General features: G+C 46.1%; 1 protein-coding gene across 2 annotated transcripts; it reads left to right on the forward strand.

Moving 5' to 3' along the window:
- Positions 1-4001: 4001 nt before the first annotated feature.
- On the forward strand, positions 4002-21922 carry LOC128300151 (protein bark beetle). 2 transcript variants are annotated; one of them, XM_053036116.1, is made up of 10 exons: positions 4002-4511; positions 11105-11280; positions 11351-17580; positions 17661-17872; positions 17944-18299; positions 18365-18490; positions 18807-18830; positions 18968-19436; positions 19508-19729; positions 20055-21922. In XM_053036116.1, exons 1-10 carry the CDS (start codon positions 4002-4004, stop codon positions 21123-21125), a joined length of 9396 nt encoding a protein of 3131 aa, XP_052892076.1. In that variant the 3' UTR covers positions 21126-21922. The 2 variants fall into 2 exon arrangements, with proteins under 2 accessions (XP_052892076.1, XP_052892077.1); XM_053036117.1 differs by lacking the exon at positions 18807-18830 and having other exon boundaries at positions 4103-4511.
- The last annotated feature ends 1248 nt before the right edge of the window (positions 21923-23170 follow it).

Consider the following 23170-nt stretch of genomic DNA (forward strand, 5'->3'; position numbering starts at 1 on the left):
CCATATATCTCTGTGGCATTAATAGCTCTGGCTACTGATAGCGTTCCAGAGCAACACCGGGAATGCTTGTCTACAATAAAGAACTAACGATAACATTCCAGCACGTAGCAGTTACTGCTGACGAGAAGCTTTCCGTGTTGGGTGTGGTTCGACGTCTTCCAGCGGAAGGGAAGGTCTCATGCTACAGGAAAGAAAAAAATGTACAAATTCGATACCCCGGACACAAAAGGGAACCGGAGCCATTGCGTGCGTGAGAAGAAATATGATCCACCCCGGGTTTGTCCGCGACATCCGCCGTCGATCGGTTTCGGGTTGTACGGAGACGCACGTTCCGTGAAATGCAAATGGAATTGGAATTGTGCCCCGGAAAGCACTAATCGTTGCCTTAATTTTTTTTCTTTCGCGGAACTTTCCCTATCTAGGCTGTTGGAAGAAAAAAGCATCTGTAAACACGGGTAGCAACAAGCAAGTTACGCTAATGTGGTGCGGAAATTATGCTAAAATTGTATAATGTTCCGCAGATAGTTTAGCAAAACGATGGACAAGAAATTCGTTAATTAAAACGTTGAACTGAAAGGAAGTAGTTTTGGCTTACTCGTGGTTTTCATTTAGATTAGATCACTGTTCCAACCCCAATTGATGTGGCCTTTAAAATACGTTAAGCATTAAACTGTTATCTTTTCCATCAACTACGCCGGCAAATGCTACACTTTCATCGTACATTTCCCACACACCGAAAACCCCCCAAAACCCCGCTTTTCATTAGCTCATTGTTTGCATTTTTGTAAGCTTTTGCATGGTGGCAACTTCCCTGCACTGCTACGCGTTTTCCTTTGTTTCCATCGCGATAGTGATAATATCGTGATGAATACCACATCACGGTCGGCTTTGCCATTTGCTTTCCTTTTTGCAACCCGGCCCAACAATCCCTACCGGCAGATAGATTCACGAAACTGCAGAGCGTAAGAAACGCTTTTCATTTGCAGCTGCAAACTTTCCATTGCCCAGGCTAAAGTTCGTGAGTTTAACACGATTTTCCGGTGGTTTTGGGTTCGTTCTTCACGCTTCTCCGCTGGCTTTCCCAAAATCTGACAAGCTCCATTGTCGTCCATTTTGGTGTCTACCCCGCTTTGCGGTCGCTGGAGAGATTGTAACAGAGGTGCATTGAACGAACTTTGAGGTCAATGAAACGAATAAATGGATGTGGAAGTTGTACCACATGGCTAGGAAATAAAAAAAAACGAACAAAAATAAACCTTCCAAAGATGGGTCGACTTTGTGTTGGAAATTGATTTTCCACCGGAATGGTCACCGTTTTTGCTTATCACCTTTCTACGACGTGATCTTCCCCGGCTGAAGACGATCGCACCCGCTCGGTTCGTTAGGAAACGATTGTCATCGTATTGTCAAAAATGCTTCACCGTCCCCATGGCTACGTTCACCATCTTGTCTCCTGTGGTCAATCATAGCTTTTACCGAGGGAGAGCGTGAAAGATGGATACGCCACTTCAGTGGTTTCATCACAATCGCGTTGCCTGAAATCTCTCACGTGGAATTCCACAATATGTATCCTATTTGTTCACACCTTAACACTATTTTTAAGATCTTCATACATCATTTTAGCGCCTTCAATCGAGCCACAAAATGAAAACCAAGCTTGGAGTGGCTAAAGTAATGGAGCAGTAGCTCAAGAGTACAGCACTCTCGGGTCAGATCTTCCAGCAATGATATTTCCATGGCCCATGCGTAGAAATTGCATGATTGCATTATCCATTCCATTTTCCACGGAGTTTTCTTTCTTTTTCCACCCAATTCCGTTTGTTCGTTTTCGAGTCCGGATCTGATCGCATGGAATCAGGTCATACCGACACCCTCTTCTCCGATCGTCCGTACGTTTGGGGTTAGGTGGCCGGAAGAGCGGATGCTCCTGAAGTGCCAAACATCAAACATCGAATGGCTTCGCGTAACGACCCAGATTTGGTGTGGAAGATCTCAATATTCACCACGCGCTGTTCCCAATGGCCGGTTCCGTTGCCAGAGGTGTTTCCAACTCGCTACCCTTGCCAGATCTCATTAGAGTGCGCCAGGTATCAGGTTCGCCGAGTGCAGGCAAAGAGGCGTCAATCGTGTCGTCAATCATCATAATCTTTGCATCGTTGCTATTGCCATTAGCAAACGGCACCCGACCGCACTTCAGTACGGTGGGGTTGTAAAAATATATGGTGACAAAGCTAAGACTGTGCTGATGATGGCTAGCCAACTGCAGCGAGAACGGATTGGTGACGCGATGGAAAAGCGATGATCTACATTGAGTAGCCGCTTGGCTGGTTAACCGTGTTTACTTCCACACGAGAAGCTAATGGTTTGTCGCCTTAATGATGCACCCGGGTGTACTTTTTTCAGTAGGGCTTGAAGTTATTAGTGGTTTGTCAGTTTCAGTGGAGATCTCACACACAACAAGGTCTATTCTTAAGCCAAGTTATGACAATATTAACAGGTTTAAGGTGACGTTGTTTAGTTTCGAATGAGGCCTTGAAGTACTCACATTCATTGATACAGCTTTTTAGACTAAACATCTTTAAAGGCTCAGATCTGATTTAAATACTGGATGGTAAGATTATATAGAGCCATTATGAGATGTCCAAGATAGGAATTGAGTTTTGAAGTACTATTGTACTGCAGGAAAAATCCTTGGTGAAAAAGAGTCTTTGAAGATCTTGCCGAGTGGTTAGGAGCTTATTCTTGGACTCAGAGTAATCATTAGTCTCCTATTGAAGTTATTCAACAAACGTGAAATAGATAATGTCCAAATCACTCTCTTTCTCGAGACAATTGCAATAACAAAACTTAAGTGCTTTTCATTCCGGATGGGATTTTGGTCCGGTCCGTTCGTGTGAAGACTGGCGCCGCTGCCACCATGCCATAATGAAATAGCTATGTTTTAGATGAATTCTTTTAATATAATACACAATAATTTATTAAAATGACACACCATAAACACCGATAGAATTTTGGTAAAATGGTCCCTTCAATTAAATCTCGCTACATCTAGCGATCATTGCGTCCGAATTTCTCTTCCTTTTTTTCGTCTGGCCATAAGAAAAACCTCCTTCCTCCGGGCACATTAATTTGTACTGTACATACCACCCATACCGTTCGGTTTGCTTCCGGTCAGTGCGGGTGAGAGTAAATTACGAAATAACTTCTCCATTACCCATTCGCCGCTAAACTCGCCCGAAGCTCTGCTACCGTTAAAGGGAGTCGGAGGCATTTCATTTTCATCTTCGGCTTTTCTTCCAGCATCAATCGGTAAACCGGTTTTTTTTTCTTTCTCCGATTGGGGCATACTTTACATCTTCACCCTTCGGTGTGTAGAGGGAACAGTAGTGTAGTGTAGGCTAGGTATAGAGACTCTTGCATCATAAACATCTCAAGCACACCTTTGGAACGCGGTGAGTACGGTAGTGTGTGCCCGGCAGCGATTGAAAGGCATTCGCCGTGCCGTGTAGTGACAGGGTGTGCGTGTCTTTATCGTTCTCTGGTCGAGGAAAAAGGGGGTGCACACTTATCGCATATAAGGGTTGGTTCGGTGTGTTGTTCTACTGCTGAACGTTTGCGTTATCAAAATGGTGAGATTCATGTCTCTAATTTCTATCCTTCGTCTCTTCTCACTCCTGCAGGGCATATGATAGGCGTTGTGTGCGTTTGCCTACTACGAATTGGCCGTGAGTGTTTCCAGTCTGTCGCTCTCGAACGGGTAGTGTGCTGCTTTGTGCCGTAGTGTGTGGTTTGGGGTTTCTGTGCTGCGCAGTGCTAGGTGATGCGATCTCGCATCCCATGGGAATGTTGGAGGTGATCAGAAGCTGTTCCGTGGGCGTACAATCGGTAGCGAGTGTGTTTTGCGTATCAATCAGGTGAAAACAGGTGATATATCTACACCCCCCCAACGAGATAGGGGAGAAGTGTGCGAGCAATTGGAGCTGTGAAACAGTGCTAAAACCATGAAAAGCCACAGTCGTGCGCGGACTGTGAAACAATGGAAAAATCGTCTAAAATGCGGATCGATGGCGTTGGTCCAGGTGCTTACAGTGTTGGTGCTACTACTAGCGGGCGTTCTCATACCCGCCCAGTGTCAGATGGAGGAAGATGTGGAAAATTTCGGTGATCAGCTCCATCATCCGGATCGCGATTTCGAGCACGTGGCTGCACCGACCAGTAAGGAAATCATCACCAACCACATCGTGCCGGATCACGGCGATGGCGAAGGTGTTGCCGGTGATTCACACTACATGGAGGGCGAGCAGAGTGTGGTCGGGTCCGGCGCTCGGTACACGGAGATCGGTGGAGATGTGGTGCTGGGTGAGAAAGTGCTCCGAGCGTCCGAGAGTCCTTACTCCATGCGCACCGACCTGGAGGTTGAACGTCGGGCGCGGCTCATCATCGAGGCCGGTGTAACGATCCACTTCGCACCGATGGTTGGCATAACGGTGCGCGGTTCCATAGTGGCAATGGTAAGGGCCGATCAACTTTTCGATTCACTGTTTGCTTCCCCGCGCTTATCTTATCTTGCAAACCCACTGTTCCTGGCCTGGACCGGGCGAGAACCTGCCCGAAGGGGGTCGTCGGTTTGAGCTACGTTGAGCAATGTTTGATTAATTCCACCTGTTTCGTTTGCCTTTGCCGATTACGGGGCCGGGTACTGGTGCTTCCTCAACAGTGAGACTGTTATCAACACCTTCACAGCCGTTTATCGCACCGTTGGCAGTGAGTGTATGTAGGCTAGGGTTTGAAATGTTGTCTGCGGGTGAATTTTATCTTGCCTTTGGAATGGCATTTACGCTCAAATAAACGAACAGGTTGTACGCAAATAAACCCATTTTTTCTGTACTGCTGCCGGGGCGTGCCACTTTTACTTTCAAGAAGTGCCAGAACGCTATGAAGGCGAAAGGAATTCGGCATGTGTCATCAATGCTTCGGTAAATATTATTGAACTGATCTGATCCAACATAGCGTTATCAGCTACATCTTTGATTGGACTGGAAGAATAAACATTTCTTTAGCTATTGTCCAGAGAACAACTACAAAGTTTCCATTGTTGTGTAGGAGGAGATCTTTCCGTTTAAATTGAATTTTATTGGAGCAATTCAATAGCAAGATTGTGTTTTTCTCCCGATATTTCCGTAGAAGCTCAATTTAAACTTCAATTTTAGTGGAACAATATAATTGATTTCATGCGGCCATTTCCCCAAAATTAAATATTTTACGTTGAAAAAGCACCGCAGCGTGTAAGAAATTCATAGAGCTCCGAGTCATGGGCAGAATAGAACAAGAACCAGGGCACTAGTCATCCATTCCCCACAAAACCATGCCCCAGTTCCATGGGGTGCAGTTAATCAGTTTCGTCACGCGTCGATCCACTTTGAAGATTTTCCAGGCCCCACAGCCCAGAGTGTGTGACAGACATCACCCGATTTGCTCACAGTTGCCGGTCAAAAAGAGTTCATCATTCTCGGGCACATCTTGCTGCGCTTCTGATGCTGACGCTTTCAAAGTCGAAAAGGTACAAAACCCATTCCGACAATGTCCCTGGCACAATCGAAGCGGGCAGCGTTCCATGAATGATTTCCACCCTGTTGGAACGATCCAGTAAAGCGGCCGTAAAACGTGGTAACCTCTTCCGTTTCGTTAAGCGGCGAATGCTTTCGACTAGAAATGGATAAAATTCTTTCCCTGCAAGTTTCTCGCAAACCATCACTGCGAAGCGCCAACCATGAAATTATTCTCACTTTGCTGTGAGTTTTTTCGGGCACGCGCACACTGACAAATTCTTTAAGCTAAAGCCTCGACGATCAAGCATGATCATGGCTGGCTGGAAATGGTGGTGGTGTGATCACGTGGGTCAGATAAATTTGAAAGTATAAAATTAATTAATTAGCTCAAGCTGGAACTGCTGACTCTACTGGCCAAGCGCGATTCCACGCATCCAAGCGGTTGTCCACTTAAGATGCTCTTATTGCGAAACTTCTTTCCGGTGCCGGAGAAGCAATGAAATGTGATCTTTCCCGTACAGCGGGAGGTGATTATTAGATTAAAACAGACCGTTTGGTTAACCCTTGAGGTTAACTGTTGAGTGTAATAGAAACATCCTTTGAAGGAAGCGTTCGGCTTTTCGGTGTCAATTACTTTGATAATTGCGCTATTTCGACTGTAGATCTAAGGTTTGTTATAGTTCCTCATAATTATTTATTTGAAGGAAGTAGTTATTTATTATATAATCATTAAGCTCTTAATCTCAATAGTATATTGGAAAACAAAGTGCTTTTTAATTATCGAAAAAAAATATATTTTAAAAATTTTCTAAAACAAAAACAGGTTTTTTTTGTTTAAAAAAAATAACTCCAAAGCTTTACATAACAAAATCGAACCATATAATCCACCACTTCCGCGTCTAACAACGTGTGTGAAATTTAATCCATTATGCACAAACTGTAAAGAAAAGCTCGAGCTTGAATGCAATTTTCTCAGCAGCTGATTTATGCATCGCCGTGGGGAACAATAAAACTAAGCCGTCAATCTGCGCTGCTAGTAATGGTGTCGATTTTTTGCGCATTTTTCACCTTTATATCCCGCTCCAACCATAAACCAATACGAGCGTTTGAGGTTGTTGAGGAAGATGATGAGCAAATAAAGGGATTTGTGTAATGATAGTTTTATTACCCTTCCTTATACCTTTTACGGGCAGTGTTTGGAAAGCTGTTCATTGTACTAAATTGTGTAACCTTCACGATGACTTTTTCAGTGTGCGAAAGTCTTATTGGGTAAAATATTTTCCTAAAACAATACTTCACAGATTATTAGCAAATATGATGCAAGAGTAAAAGCAAGTGTATTGTAGGTTTTTCACGTCCGTTACATGGATGTCGTGGACGTTCGATTCATCTCTCCACACAAGTGATACATGGTCGCATGGATTTTCATTCATAAAATCGCCTTCACGCCTGCAGTCGTAGTAAGAAGTGATCCTACCAGACGTAGTTAATCAATTAACCCCGACCTTTCAAAGTGCGTGACAAGACGTTCCAGCGTACCATAAATGTTGCGTTGCGATTCTAGACATCGTAGGGTCAGATTGATGAAGAAGGCGCATAAATGGATTTAAGGGTTTAAAGAACAGAGCGATGCAAGTTCAGCAGCAACGGCACAATGAAATTAACAACTAATTGACGTTGTGGTTTCACGCAGAGAGCGTAATAGAGGGGGTTGATCAGCTAGAGTTCAAAGCGGTCAAGCATCGTTAATTAAGATACATCGCGCTCTCTTTCCGAGATCCGCTGCGTGAGGGGTGAGTGTTTTTCATTTGCATCATCTTTTTTTTGAAAGGGCGATTGGTTGCGACATTCAATATTCCAAACGTGCCACAAAAAAAAACTGTTGTCTGGTGTGGTCCATCAGGCAAGAAATGTGCTTTCTTTTCCGCCAATTGTTGTGAAAAAGCGTCATTCTGTTCATTTTGCAATCACGATCCACCGACAGGTGATTTCTGGGGTTGTTCACCCCCCAATACACCCCCAGCATTTGGGTAGATCATGATCATTCGAATAGAAAAAAAAAATCAGCAGACGATCAGTGGTGCGTAACTTGTGTGCTCTTTCCGGCAAAAAATACGACCCATTGAAGTTTACAGTACCGAAGCCCGGTGCCATAACCACATCATCATCGAATCGGAAAATTGACAATGGTTCCACAAACAATAGACCATCCCTCCCGGTGGCCGCTTGTGCGGGACGTCATAACACAGCTGATTTAGCGACTAGCGACTAGATGGAGGGTCGTATATTGGTGAATATAGACCAGTCAATGGAGCCATTAATTCGAACACCTTCCATCGGAAATGATCGTCATCAGCTCAGCGTTAGTCATCTGTGAGAGAAGACCCCCTCTGAATCATCGGCAAACAGGTGGACGGATCGTTTGCGTGTGCAGGTTGGCATGAATGCGATGAAGTGGGCACGTGTGATATCGGTGATGATTCATGCTGCGTTTCGTGGTAAGGGAAGATTATTTCTGTCTGGGGTTTAATTCAACCTCGTGCTTGAAGCTTCCGGGCTTTTTTACATTTTGGATGCAGATCACAAAGAAAAAAAAATCCTCATCATATCTTACCTGCGATATGATACGCCATACTGGAATTATAAATAAATATCTTATCTCTCCACAAACAATTTTGATGGTGACATACAGTTTTCCTTTTAAAAATAACGAATGATTTGTTATTGTATTTTATCGGCACTTGGGATGAATTCATATTTCCTTTAGATCGTACACCTGGATGAAAATACCGCCCATCGACTGCAGGAGTTAATTTTTCTTTAAATAGATCTAAAAAAATCTCTTCTCTTTGTTGATCTTCCCTTAATGTGTTCCACTCCTATAAATATTACCATAACTGTACTACTCAAAGTGCATACAGCAACGTTCCCTTCGTGACACGGAGATGCCATGCGTGGCGCCATATGGTTCGTTGCATATTTATGATCAATGGCTGTGACACACACTACTTGCAGTACACTCGTTTTCCAGCAGAACTATGCCGTGTGGCGTTAGACATCAGCTAACGAGAACCGGTTTTGGTACGGTGCATCGAGAGCATAAATACAGGTATGCCACCGGATGTGCCACCTGTTGCATTAAACCTCACCTTTTCATTACTGTTTTCGCTTTATGCTTTAATGCTCACGAAAACAAAATGTCGTGTTGAATATTTAGCTTCATTTACAGTCCAAAAGAGGTGTGTGTTTGTGTGTATGGAGATGAAAAATGCTCCCCAATAAATAATGGGATTGAATTTCTATTCCGTCCACTCCAAAAAGGGAACCTATGTAAAGGCTTGTGATTTATTATCCCATCATTTATTTGGTGGTGATGTGCGAGAAATTTGGTACTACAGTTTACCCATTTGGAAACCATTTCTATCATTCTTCTGCAGTATTTTTTCCGCTTCCTCTTAATGAAGGGACACGGTTTATCATTACATGGTAATTTGGAAACGATCATTGACCAATAATTATGCTGGCTGTGTGTTGGCCAGATAGAGATGGTTCAACAACAATGCAAGCCCTACCGGCCGATGGGAAAGAAATACCTCAAAAACCATTTGTAAGAAAAACAATTACGGCATTTTCTTTCCTGCTTTATGTTGTTGCTTGTGAGCGTTTGAGCATATTTGGCGGTAAGCTTTCCGCACGATCACCTCTCTCAAAGCTTCTCCTCACTCTTAACTGCTAAAGTTAAACGGTTGTTCCTATTTTTAATGGTTCTTGATCATCTACCTAAAGGCCAGTAGTTCCATAAACTATTTAAACATAAAAAGTACAGTTGCCCAACCGCCAGAGGGGAGCATCGCGCTCGTGGGTAAAAATTGGTTTGCCTAAAACTGCGCATGTTTCGTTACCTTTTGCCACATTTGCCTCGGTACGAACATGAACAACCGATCGCAAGCTATGCAACCGTACGAAAACTTGCTGCTTCATACGGCGTTTATGGTATCGTTTTACAGCGTTCTCTACTGACCTACATTAACCGTGTGCCGTAGAGAGAAGGAAAAAACATGCACCGGAGACGCCATCGTACCGGGCCCGGTGAGAAGTAAGCGACGGTTGTAATAGAATTGTTGGAATGCTGCAGCGCACGGCACACTCACCGTCAGAAAATCCGATCGCAACGCGAATGTTGGTGCAACATAAACTGCAGCAGCAGCAGCAACAGATACGTTTGAACAAGCGCAATTATTCAGCTGCTTTAGCGCACAAAAGCGGGTGGTGCGCGAAAAACGTGTTAACATTCGTTAACACGTGCCCGGCAGCAAATACATTTTGTGCGTCTAAGACTTTCTTTTTCTTTCGCTTGCAATTGGGTGGTGAATCAATTACACAGTGGTGGAAGTATGTGTACGTTGAATTATTTAGAAAGAGAAAGCAATGGATTGATAAAACATAACGTGTTTTAATTAACTTTTCTGCCCATGTCCGGAATTGTCACCGGTGGTGGCATTTCCCACCATCATAAAAAAAATCATCGACGTTGACCGCAACACCTTCACCAACCTCTGTCATTCCGACCCATAAAAAGCTTCGTCTGTTTACGTCGATGGTCGTTTTTTTTTGCATTTGAAGCACATTAACCACCGTACCTTTTATTATGCAACTGCGTCGAGTGTGTGACGCGTGAGTTCAGCTTTTCAAAAAACCGGCACAATTTTCTATGGCGCGCGCAAAAACGTGCCGGGAGATCCAACGAAACTGACTCATATGCTGGCCGGCTTCAATGGAAAGAAATGGTGAAAGGGTAGTGTAGGGCTTGAAAAATTATAAAAAATAATCTTTGTAAGCATACATTATTATCGAGGGTAGCTTGCTTTGTGTTGTGCGAGGGGTTTTATTTTTGCTGTATTGTTTGAGTTGGTGGTTAATTGTTTTGCATTGCGGTCAGACATAGAATTATGTTCAACACCTGCACAAAAAGACAAAAGTGTGACAGTTATTTACATCAAACAAAGCAGAAACTGTAAAACGCACGTATCTGTTGTGCAGTAATTTATGTTTTGTGTTTTTGAATAAGGTTTTCTTTATTAACGGGGATTCCGGGTTGAAGTCATTAGTCAAACACCGGTGTTGCAAATTCGGATTTTATAAGTAGATTTTTAACAGCCTCGTTATAATTAGAAACGTTCAAAATTTATTACTCTTCTTTATGGATTGCAACAGGAATAGGGCGCGATCCTCGGAATTCAGCCCTTTTTATCGCCTTGCTGGTGGCACCCTCTCCCGTCATTTGTTTCAAGCTCCGATCCTCCAGATGAGGAGGTTGTGTCAAAAACTTTGACAACCGGGTTCAACTAAAAACACAAAACGCTGAAGTCAAATCCATTGTTCCGTAGTATTCCAAAGTCGAATCTGAGATTGCTCTCTCCCAGGTCGATAATTATTCCGTAGTTGACCCGAAGTCGACTCCACAACTCCGACTCCGGAAAAATAAGAATTTTACATCCATCACTAGTTCTCTCCTTTGCTTTATCGTTGTTATAATACTATTTCCTCTTTTTCAGGGTAATGCTGAAAATAGAATTACGCTCACAACGATGCCCGACACGGGCTATAAGGATGTTCCATCCGACCCACGCGAAGCCGGTGTAAGACTGGTGGATGGTCCCAGCCCACTCGCCGGACGACTTCAACTGCTGAACAACGGCAAATGGCGATCGGTGTGTTCCAACTCTAAAAAGTACGTATCCTCCCCGATCGAGATCTCTTCATCCAGAAATACTAATATTAGTGCTTGCTACCCCTTTTAGCTGGACCATCGCAGACTACGAAACCACGTGCCGACAGTTGGGCTTCAAGGGAGGCCGGTTCTGGAACTGGATGGACCGGATCTCTAACTATGAACCCAGGTTGCTGTACGAGGAACCGCGCTGTCTCGGTACCGAGAATTCACTGTTCGACTGTGCCTGGAGCTCGAAACAGGTTGGGTCGGGTGTGTGCGACTACCACAGTGACATCGGGGTCCAGTGTTTGCCACTGTTCGACCAGGTGACGCCACACTGGCGTGGTCTAAAGTTTGAGAATGCGGAAAGCAAAGAGACGCTATCGTACAATCACGTCCTGTACGATTCTATATCGTTGTCTCAGCTGCGGCACGTTGACATCGTGCGTGCCGGGACGGGCCGTGGTGGATCGGCAGAAGCTGCCATCAGTGTGCTGGGTGTACCGCCGGTGCTGGAGTTCGTAACGATCGACCACTCGTCCTACACCGGGATTAATGTGACGAAACACGACGCTGCGTTTAGCTTCCGTAATGTGACGGTACGCCATAGCCGAGGGTTCGGCATCTTCTTGAACTCGAGCTACGGATCTGCCCATCTCGAGGGTGTTACCGTGAGCGAGAACGGTGCCGATGGGATTCGCTACGTGGGACATGATTTGCGAGCGGACGAACGGACGGATCGTAGCAAAGTGTTCGATTTCTGTACGCTTACCTCAACGGCTTGGCAGATCTATCCGTTGCAGCTCTCGTTCGAACAGTCACCGTTTGCTCTGTCGCCCAAGGAATGTGCCCGTTCGTTCGAAACTGCGTTTGGGTATGTGCTGACGATGCATTTCGTGTACTTCGAGATGGCTAGGAACGAATCGGCTCAGATCTCCGTGTATGACGGAATGTCGGAGAACGATCGTCTGCTGGCTGCGTGGGATGTTCGGAACTCCACGCGTCCCCAGAGTGTCACCAGTACGAGGGAAAAACTATTCATCAAGCTACGGGCCGATGCAAGATCAGCCGTACTGGCACACTTCCGCGTAACATCCGGTGTTACCAAGGCGTACGATTTGAATGTAACGCAGAGCATGGTGGTGGACAATGGAGGCCGTGGAATTGCGGTAGACAATTTAAGATCTCAGGTTCATGTGCACGAGACTACGATCAGCAACAATCGGCACGCAGCCGGATTGCACGTTACAAGCGGTGCGGGTGATGTTAATGTGACTCATTCGACGATCAACTATAACCAGGGCGATGGCATCAACATTACGTACTACGGTGGCAACAGGAACGTTTCGCGTAGCTCCATTGAAGCCAACCGTGGGTACGGGTTTGCCATATGGCTCAATCAATCAACCACCGATCGGCAAGAATTTTTGGAGTTTAACCAAACGACCACGATCGAGTACTCGACAATCGGGCGCAATCTGGAGATAGGAGTACTGCACGGGAATTACTGTGGAGATTCGTGGGTGAACGTAACCGGTAACCTGTTCAACGATAGTACGAGTGATGCGGTCGACATTCAGTCGTGCTGGTTCGAAACTTTAGACAACAAACGTACGCGACTTCAGATAGGACACAACAACTTTGAACACTCACATCGTATCGCTGTGGTACTTAACCCGATCCTTAACCTTGACGGTAGGATAGAGTACAACCATTTTACTCGGGGCCGGTACGGAGCCCTGCTGACTCGCAACAAACCATTAGAAGAGTTCCGTCCATTACCAGTACGATTGCTCGTACAGCATAATCACTTCCTTAGCAATGAAGGTATCTACGTTGCATCGTTAGGTCTTTCGCCCAACACCGACAGCAAGACGCAGTGGATGTTGTTTACGCGAAACTTTGTCAAGGGCAATCGGGTGAAGGAAGCATTCGGACCGTTGGAGGATGAAGGAGAAGGACTTGGTGGTGAGGGTCGTTTGAATCCCCGATCACGTGTCGCCGCGCCGGTGGTTATTTCTTCCAACAATGTGGACGTCTTCCGGAACATCATTTCGAACCAGGAGTCCCGGTACGAGGTCGGATCACAGCTGTCCGATCAGAGCAAGGCTTTGAACGTGACGTACAACTGGTTGGGCAATCAGGACGAGGAAAAGATTTATGATCGATTGTTCCACAGGAAGGATCGATATGATCTTGCAAAGATTGAGTACTTCCCGTACCTTCTTCATCACTCCAATCCAGGCACGCAGACAATCGCCCAATACCAGAAGTTTGTACCATTCTTCCATAAGGAGGGTAGTGAGCGTATTGGAGGAGAGGTTGACGGGCAGGAGGTACTACCCGCCGGCAGCTATACAGTGGAGCGTGACATTAACGTGCGTCCTGGTGGAAAATTGATTCTTAACTCAGGCGTTATCCTTAACTTTGCGCCAAGCGTGGGTATGATGGTGACGGGCAAGCTGGAGGCAAGAGGACGTGCTCCGGACGATATTCTGTTCACGCTGAAGCGAGAAGCCGTCATGGTAAACGATACCACCGAAGCGATCGTTGACGATCAAGAGTTTGCCATGGATATCGAGACGGAATCGATCGTGGAAAAGATTCCGCACGAAGCACAAACGCCCAGAGTTCCGGTACGACTCGTGGGCGGTGCAAACGACCACGAAGGACGTCTGCAGGTGTACACGGAGGGTGTATGGGGCACGGTATGTGACTACGGGTGGACCATCACGAATGCGGCACTCGTGTGTCATCAGCTTGGGTTGGCACTAAATCCGATGGATTGGCGATTGCAACGTTCCGAAGTTCCCGGAGCGGGAACGACTGAGGATGTGCTGCTGTCGAATGTTCGCTGTACTGAGCACGATATAGACATCGCGAAGTGTCGTGCGGAACGTGCCTCGCAGGGCGATTTTGAGAACTCTTGCGGACATGAGCATGACGTTGGCGTGCGGTGTTACGAAGGTGCCTGGGCTGGACTTCGGTTCGGTGTGCTGGCCGAGCGAGCCGATCTGCAGTACGTTACGATCGAGAAGGCAGGTCTATTCGACTATGTGACCAATACCTTCAAGCCTGCACTGCAGATGGATCTCGCCCGTCATAATCTGGACAGTGTGCGCGTGGTAGAGAACCTGCAGGATGGATTGGGCATCATCTATTCCGACATCTACGCCGGAACTTCGGTGAACAATGTGAAAAATTCCGAGTTTTCCGCTAATCGTGGCAATGGTATCAGTATTAAGCAGCTCGGATTGAAAGTGCAAGGCAGTATCATAAAGGACAACCGGGGATCGGGTATCAATCACGATCAGGTTGTTTCATCTCTAGAACAGCGGGAAATTACTAGCTGGTTCAACATGGTACCGGACTTTAACGTGGACGATTCGGATTATCGTCCCATATTGGTGCCGGAAAGCGCTACCACCAACATCGACATTGACCAGTGGCAGATTAAGCACATCATCACCACACCCGTACGAAACGATCCGATCGAGCGGAGGATCATCATCCAGTGCCAGCCGGGATATGTTATCGGGATACAGCTGCTGAATCCGATCGAGAATCGTTCGACGGAAAACATCTGGATACACGATTCGCTCACCGGGAGCACAGAATCGGACATCTGGCAGGTCAAGCGTGATCTGTCGGTATTCCCATTGACGACCAGTAGCTACGGTGCGATCTTACAGTATCGCAGTGGGACGAATGCGCTCGGTGGAGCAGTTCTAGTGCTTCGATCCATCCAGGCACCGATACAGAACATTTACAATCGTATAGTGCGCGGCCCAGTGCCAACGCTTCAGATATCGTCCACTAAAATCCAGCGCAACTTCCGCGGTATTACGGGCACATACTACAACCGATACCTGGGTGAGTCAGGTGAATTGTATCTTCGGAAAGCGAACGAATCGATCAAGCTGATCAACTGTGAGATCAGCCACAATCGGGAAGAAGCAGTGTTCATCCATTCGCCGTTCTGGGATGTGCACGTGAGCAACATCTCCGAGATCACGATACACATCAACAGCAGTATGGTTCGAGACAATGGTCGAGGCATTAGACAATTCTCCAAGGATTTGCGCTCGTCGAACAATCTATTCCACTATGTACTGCAGGACACGACGGTGGAAAGCAACTCTTACGGTGGTCTGGAACTGAGCCTACCGTACGTTTGGCAGTACAACGAAAACTTTACACACTCCGTGTTTCTTGGCAACGATACGTGGGCAAGAAACCGCAAGTTTGGCATTCTGATCGATGGACACTACGCGGCCATTAACATCTCGTCGAACATCTTCACCGAGAACGTGTGTGCGCAGGGTGTGATCGGATTCCGAGGCATGGAGAAGAAAATGCGGATCGATAACAATCGGATCACGCGGAACTATGGTAGCTATATGGTTGAGTTCCGGTCGGACAGTCAGAGCGAGATACTTGGTGAGATACCGGCCTTGCTGGCGTTCAATCAGATCGAAAGTAATGAGGAGCTTAAGGATACACGATCCTCGATGAGGAATTTCATCCGTGGCGAGCGTAACAATGCGAACGATCCGACCTGTGTGATCGGGTTCGGTGGTGTGCAGAAGGTGCAAATCTATCGGAATGTCATCTCCAACAACCAACAAGATTATGATTTGATTGCCGGTGTAAAATCGGCTCGTTTGCGGAATTATCTGGATGCGCGAGAAAATTGGTGGGGAAGTGGTGACGAATTGCACATTCGTAAGCGCATCTTTGATTTCGACGATTGGAACAATCACGCGGAAGCACTGTACCGGCCGTACTTGATAGAGGACGTGATCGACGGTAGTGTGTCGGTTAGTGAAGGGCCCAGTCCGCCAGTCGATTTGGATGCGCTCGGTGGACGCATTTTGGAAGATTTATCAATCTACCGACGCGAGCAACCGTACGTCATACGGTCCGACATTACCGTCATGCCTGATGTGACGCTCAGCATCTTCCCCGGTGTGGTGATGGAGTTCGCACCGAACGTTGGAATTCTGGTGCTAGGTACATTGCTAGCACGCGGTACGAGAGATGCCGAAGTTGTAATGAAGCCTATAGAAAGTGCCTCGGAGGGGATGCATCGGGTGGAACGTTCACTGGAGAATATGGTTAATTACGATTCGATACGGCTCTGCACCAACCGAAACTGTTCGCAAGGCGAAGGAGAAAGCGAACGGGCGAAGGAAGGTTTCTTGGAATACTACAACCACACGACACTGCAGTGGATACCGATCTGCGATCGACGGTTCACGGAGCGTAATGCTCAGGTTGTATGTCGTGAGCTGGGGTACGATCCGTTGGACGTATTCTTCGATCACGATCGACGAATCGAGTTCCACACGAACTCACTGACACGAATCTGGTCCTGGGTCGAACCAATGGAGTGTCATGGCGATGAGTTACGGCTTGAGGAATGTCCCGAACGCTTGAATGGACAACTTTACGGAAGACGACACGAATGTCAGTGGGATTCGGAGTTTGTGTTTATCAGCTGCAATGGAGAACCGGAGCGGCGGAACTACTGGGGAGGAGTGCGCTTTGCCAATCAAGACTTCGAAGCGAGCATGTACGAACATCGTCTACACGACAGCCTTACACATTCTACGGCACGGCCACTGGAAAGCGTAATGGACTTCGTACGCATACACCGCGCCGGAATGCTGCACGGTGAGAAGTCACCCGCAATTCAGACAATCGCCAAAAATCCCAGTATTAGTTCCGTGTCCATAAGAGACTGTGCGCATCACGGTGTGAATCTAATTTCACCAACGAATGCAATACATCTGAATCATTTGCAAATTTTGCGCAGTCTCGGGCAAGGCATTAACGCCATCTCGCTGACTGGAGAAGGACGGGAGAGCGATGAGTCGAGCTACAGTCCGTTAAAAGATCTCGATTTGCCGTACAATCTGTTCTCGCTGGTGGACATCTGCGACACCAACAAGGAGATCACACTAGAGGAGCGGGTGCTGGTGTACTACAAATATGACAATAATCCGGTCAACTGTGTGAAAATTTTCAAGAGTGCCTACCGTGTGAAACCACTCGGATTCCGCCTGTTGCAGTCCAATCTGTTCAACCACTCGAAGGAGTACGGCCGGCGAGATATGATACAGCTCATGGATGGAGATATTTACAACGTGTCAGCGCGCCTAATTGGAACGGTCGATGCTGATTCCGACAACCAGAAGCGACTGTTTCGAACGATCGAACCAGCGCTAAGCGTACGGCTGATTGCAAGCGGAGCACCGGCACGACACGGCTTCATCGCGGAAGTGGTTACCCTACCGATTTCGGCGATTGGATTTAGTAAGTAATGCGCTTAGTGGAGTAGTCCTTTTAATGGAAGCAGACAGGAGATATTAAGTCAACACCTTTGATTATTCTAGATCGAGATGCACAGCACAACATATCCAACACGGAGATACAGGGATGCGTTGGTGGAGCGCTACAGTACACTTCCGTCGGTGAAGTATCGCCCATACTGACACTGGAGCGAAACCGAATCTTGAACAATTGTCGCCAGCTATATGGAAACTTCTCCTCTTGCGAGTCAGCGATCAGAATCGACGTGCAGAATATGCAATCGTTACATTTCAGGGTACGTTCACCTTAAAGTCACTATCCCTCTGTCTCCTAACTATACTCATCGTCTAACTCTTTTTTTTGTAGAATAATCTGATCCAGTCCAATCAGGGTGGTATCTCGATTCGGGCAGATTCTCGAGGTTCGGCTACATCGTTGCGTGGCTGGATTCATCACAATCTCTTCACGCGTAACCGCAACAGGCCAGCGATCTACGTGGACGGACGCCAATCTTCCCCGTATCAGGAGGTAATCATACACAACAACTACATCACACAGAACGATGCCACCTTCCGGGATGTGGTTGTGTTGCGGCAGGTCGTTTCAAACTTCACCTACAACTATGTGCACCGGAACAAGGGTTTGCGGATAGTGCAGGTGTCTGGGTTCGATCGCGTGAGACTTCCAATTTATCAGACAACCACACACAACGGATTTTACGAGTAAGTCAGACGTGCAGCGAAACGTGACAGGACGATCGAATCCAATTAATCTGTACTTTTTCCAGCAACGTCGCGACGGATTGGGAAGGCCGCGCGACTATTGTCGCTGGAACGGCTGGACAGCATTATGTGGATAATATATTTGCCAATCCGGACAACGACTACGAAATCATAACCGTCAACCGATCGATGTAAGTATGCGGCTTGTAGACTGTAGAAAAAACATTAACCGACCACTAACAGTAGCTGAATGAATGAGAAGGAGTAGTAAGTAGTAGACGGGGGATACACAATGATAGGCGTTTTGACTTCCGTTACGACATTTGGCTTACATTGTGGAGTGTGTATATGTGTTATTGTTTCCAAATTTGCATGCTATTTTGATCGTTATTTACTTTTACTCCTTCCCATCTGTATCTTTCTGTAAAACCCAACTACTCCTGCAACTCCTCTCTGCGTAACCGTGGGCTGCTGAATGAATGCACAAAATTTATCACGCCCTGGCAGATTTGATTTCCAGTACTGGAATAGGTAGGTGCAGTTGTATTCACAATTTAAACGCAATCGGTGTTGGTTCGCTTACATTACAGCTCGCAGCTGGGTGGCTTTTGGTCAATCAATGAATAAATATATCCCTTACTTAATGGAGTTCCGTTTACTCTCCACAGCACCCTGGATGTGTGGAAGACGAAAATCGACGCCCGGCATAATTATTGGAGCTACAACGAAACGTTAGCGGTTAGCTCCCGTATACGCGATCGGTACGATGATCCGCAACTGCTGGAGGTATCCTTCCTGCCGCTGCACATGAACAATCTGACCGTGCTGGACGGGAAGTGCCCACCGGGATGGACGCTGCTAATCGATACCTGCTACATGTACGTCGGAGCACCGATGAGTTTCCGAGAGGCACGAGACTTTTGCCGTTCGGATAACGCCTCGCTGCCCTTCATTCACAGCGACTCGAACGCATTGTGGATGTTTATCGAGCAGCAGTCGCGCTACCTGCGGAACTACGAGCGTGTTTGGGTGCAGGATACCAACTACATCGATCGGTGTACGTCCTTCCTGTACCAGAACGTCGAGGTAGAGGAGTGTCACAATCGACATGCTTTCTTGTGTGAAATTGATCCTAAGGTGGGTTGAGAACTTCCTCTTAGTGTAACTTACCAAAAATGCAGTTAAGGTAATGAACTTATCGTTTTCAGGTCGAAATTGATCCACTCCATTGGACGGCAAGTTTCGAAGTGATCGCTATTATCGTCGCATTGGCGTTGGTCATTCTACTGATCTGCGTGGTGTGTGTTTGCTGGTGCCAGAAGTCACGATACCGACATGCGCAGCGATTGCAGCGACGCAATAGCATCCGCCAGAGCATGCGCAGTCTCAACAGCATTGATCCTCAAGGATCACTCCGAAGAAGAAATTATGTGAGTATCGCCATATCGTTTCGGTAACGGGTTTTTGGATGATGTTGTCAAGAGCTGCCCTGTGAACGCTAATTTGTTTCACACAACTTATTTATGCACACAAAATGGCAGCCAACAGCAGTTTAAAATATGTCGACAACGGTGTCGTAAGTTTTTGTGAGGGATTTTTGATTGTCTTATGGCTTGCTGTGTTTTGGCTTGGTTTTATGTTGGTGAATTGATCAATGTTTGGATGTTTTAGACTTTTTGCTTGTTCTTTGTCTGCTGGATTATCGAAGGAATGTATTGATTTTAATGCTCTATATCTGCTTGATCCTCGTTCCAGGCTATGTCACGATCGACGGACACGTTACGAACAGCTACAACGAACGATTACAAACGAATGGCCTCGAATGGTTCGATCGAGTCCGTGGACAAGAGTGTCCTCAGCACGGAAACCAGTTACGATGTTTACGATCAAAAACAGAAGCAACAGTACAATAACGAGTACGCTGAGCAGCTGAAGAGTCAGATCGGTTACAGCGAAAGCAATGGCGCACCTTCCGAGTACATTGCGAGTACAAACGGCGCAAGTCCGGCCAAGGCGAAAGTGTACGGTTTGCCTGAGTACACCAGCCACGGTGGAAGTATTGCGCTGGAGTTAGCATTCCGCAATGAAGGTTTCCGGGACACGTCCACCACGTACTCCGGTGTGACCCGTAACAATTCGCTTAGCACTGCCATCAACGAGGAATCACCGATCATACACGCACCGGGCGGAGAGGAAGAAATCGAAGAAACAGGCTCCGATTATTACGGTAACTCGAGCACACTGCCGATGCGCGTGCAGGATAAGCTTTCCTTCCTGAACGAGCTGAAACAACATCTGCCCGAGTACGAACCACCGACTCCGACTTCGGTTAGTCACAGCAGTTTCCAACCGCGTAATTCTCAAACCGAATCCCTGTCCGGTGTGTCCGGCGTCACATCGTACGCCATGCAGAGAAGTCCTCCGGCAAGACCTGCACCACCTCTGGGCCACGTGTACCAGCAACCGTCGATACAGGTACGGCGACCGGCACCACCCGAACCGGAGCAAATGCGTCGGCCCGATTCGTACATGAAGGCTGTGAAGAAGTACGCCACCCCCGGACGGGAACGGGAGTCCATACTGCCACCGCCACGATCTGACAGCCAACGGCCAAAGACGCTGTACGAGTCTTCCGGTGAGCAGCAGCCGGCTGTCTCTCCCATCATGGATCCCTCGCCGACGATGCAGTCGAGTACGATAAGCAACTATGCACGCTCGAAGTCGGAAGCGTTGCTGGAAACAAATTTTGACGGTACGGGCCCATCGCCGCCCATGCTAAGCGCCGACAGCCGCAGTTACTCGCAACCGCTCGAAACTGCAATGTGAGACAAGTGTTGATGAATGTTTTTTTTTAAATTATTAGTATAATTAGCAACGAGTCGTGCTTTCTATGTTTGTTTTGTAAACGAATTGTACAGCTATAGCTTTAAGCAAACGAACGATTTTAAAATAAGCGAACAAAACGATGGCCGAGTAAGGATAAAGCATCTACTAACGGGCACGAATGCGCTTTACACGAAAAGCTCGCAATCCGGTAACATTTGTACGGTTTGGCGATTTTCGCGGGGTGCTTTTCAGTTGAGCTTACGCGCGATTTCTCTCTCTCAGTAGGATAAAAAGCGGTTCTACTACATTACAGAAAAAAACAATCGTGATATGGGACGAATAGATTTTGGTTGGCCTTGCTTGTGAGCACACCGAAGAATCACAGTGGATGCATGGTGCCTTAACGTTTCATTCCACATAATGCTAGCTTTCGTTTGCCCCTTTGCCTAGTTTGGCGGTGGAGGGGTTAAGGTTAGGTTCCATGACCAATGAGAAATCATCCTTTTCGTAATGTTACGAGACGGCTTGTGTTAAAGGAGTATTTTTTTGATGAAAAATGATAAGCCGAGCTCTAGAACGTGTTTTTGTTAATAAAAGACAATCGACCGTACAGAGTAGCATATACGCATATGAAATAATTAGATAGATCGATTGGAGAAAAACGTTGTAGATGTTGTATTTGAGTTTTAAGTTTTACAACCTATCTGTTCGTGTTTAGCATAATGTAGACTAATCGTTCGATTTTACGTCCAGCGAAATAAAGAGGAACAAAAGGCAGTGCGTTGAAACAGTATAAAAGATTCTAAAAACGAACGTGTAAATTGTGTTTAAAATGAAAAGGGGCCGAACTTGGGTTGTATTTTCTTTGTATTTCTCCGTTTTTAGTGATGGACACCCTGTTGATCTGGACGCGATATTCCATTTAAAAAATACAACAAACCGCGAAATGCGAGCGGCAGATTACATTTCGCATACAAACTTAATCCGAATGAGTACAGGTGAAATGATGACCGGATATTGATGTGTGTCGCTTTCGCGTGTGAAGCGATGGTTTGCACAACCGCGCCGATCGTGCGACATCGAAAAACACTCCTTGAATTAGATCATCGAACTGGTTTCTATGGTGGTCGCGCCTTGGTTTTCCCGTGTGTTTAGGCATTTGGCCCGTGTCTCACGGCAGATGGAACTGGATCTCACAAGAATGGGCTGGTAATTTGTTTGCCAAACTGCGACTGGTGGAAGAGATTTCATCATCCGCCCGTTTTGTTTTTATTTTGCATTGTTTTTTTTTGTACACCAAATAAAGCTTCAAGGTCGACAACGTATGCAAAAATGTGTTTTGCTTGTCGTACAGTTTCTTCCTTGAGTAGAAAAAATATGTCCACCCCAAAAAAAAAATACCGGTGTGTAGTGCATCATTATTTTTAAATTCTGGTTTTCTCTCTCCACATTCCACTATGCAAATTTAGAGCTTCGTACACTACAATCGTATGCATTGATTAGCAAAAAACTAAATTAGCACAATGAAACGATTCTTCGCTAAAAAAAAAGCAAAATATTGTTGAATAAAGATGTGGGGAATAGCAAAACGGTGCGTAAGTTAAGTTTTTTTTTTTTGCACCTGTGTCTATTCTTTCTCATTTATCGAACCACAGCGTAAAACAGTGCTCTGTTCAACATGCGTAAACAAACCACCCGTGAAGTAATCGATTCGAGCTAAACTGATGCCTTATATTTAAACTTGTATCCACGTGTAAAGTTCGAAAAGAATTGGTGAGAAGAAAATTGCAATTGATTTTTCTGTTGATTTTCTCCATCTCCAATCACCTAACGAAAGTTGAACGATTACACGCATCTATAAGATACGATTATGATGAACACGTTAGAAAAGAGATCATTTCATACAATAAATTATCTCTCTTGGGGTAGGGTCGGGGCATAAAAAACAGGAATTACAGACATAGCTTCACATGAATTCCAATCAATCATGTTATGAAAGTAAATGGAATGCAATAGGTCAAGAGAAGCAGTTTAAGTTCCCATAT

The sequence above is a fragment of the Anopheles moucheti genome, chromosome 3, assembly GCF_943734755.1.
Source record: "Anopheles moucheti chromosome 3, idAnoMoucSN_F20_07, whole genome shotgun sequence".
NCBI classification, from domain to species: Eukaryota; Metazoa; Arthropoda; class Insecta; order Diptera; family Culicidae; genus Anopheles; species Anopheles moucheti.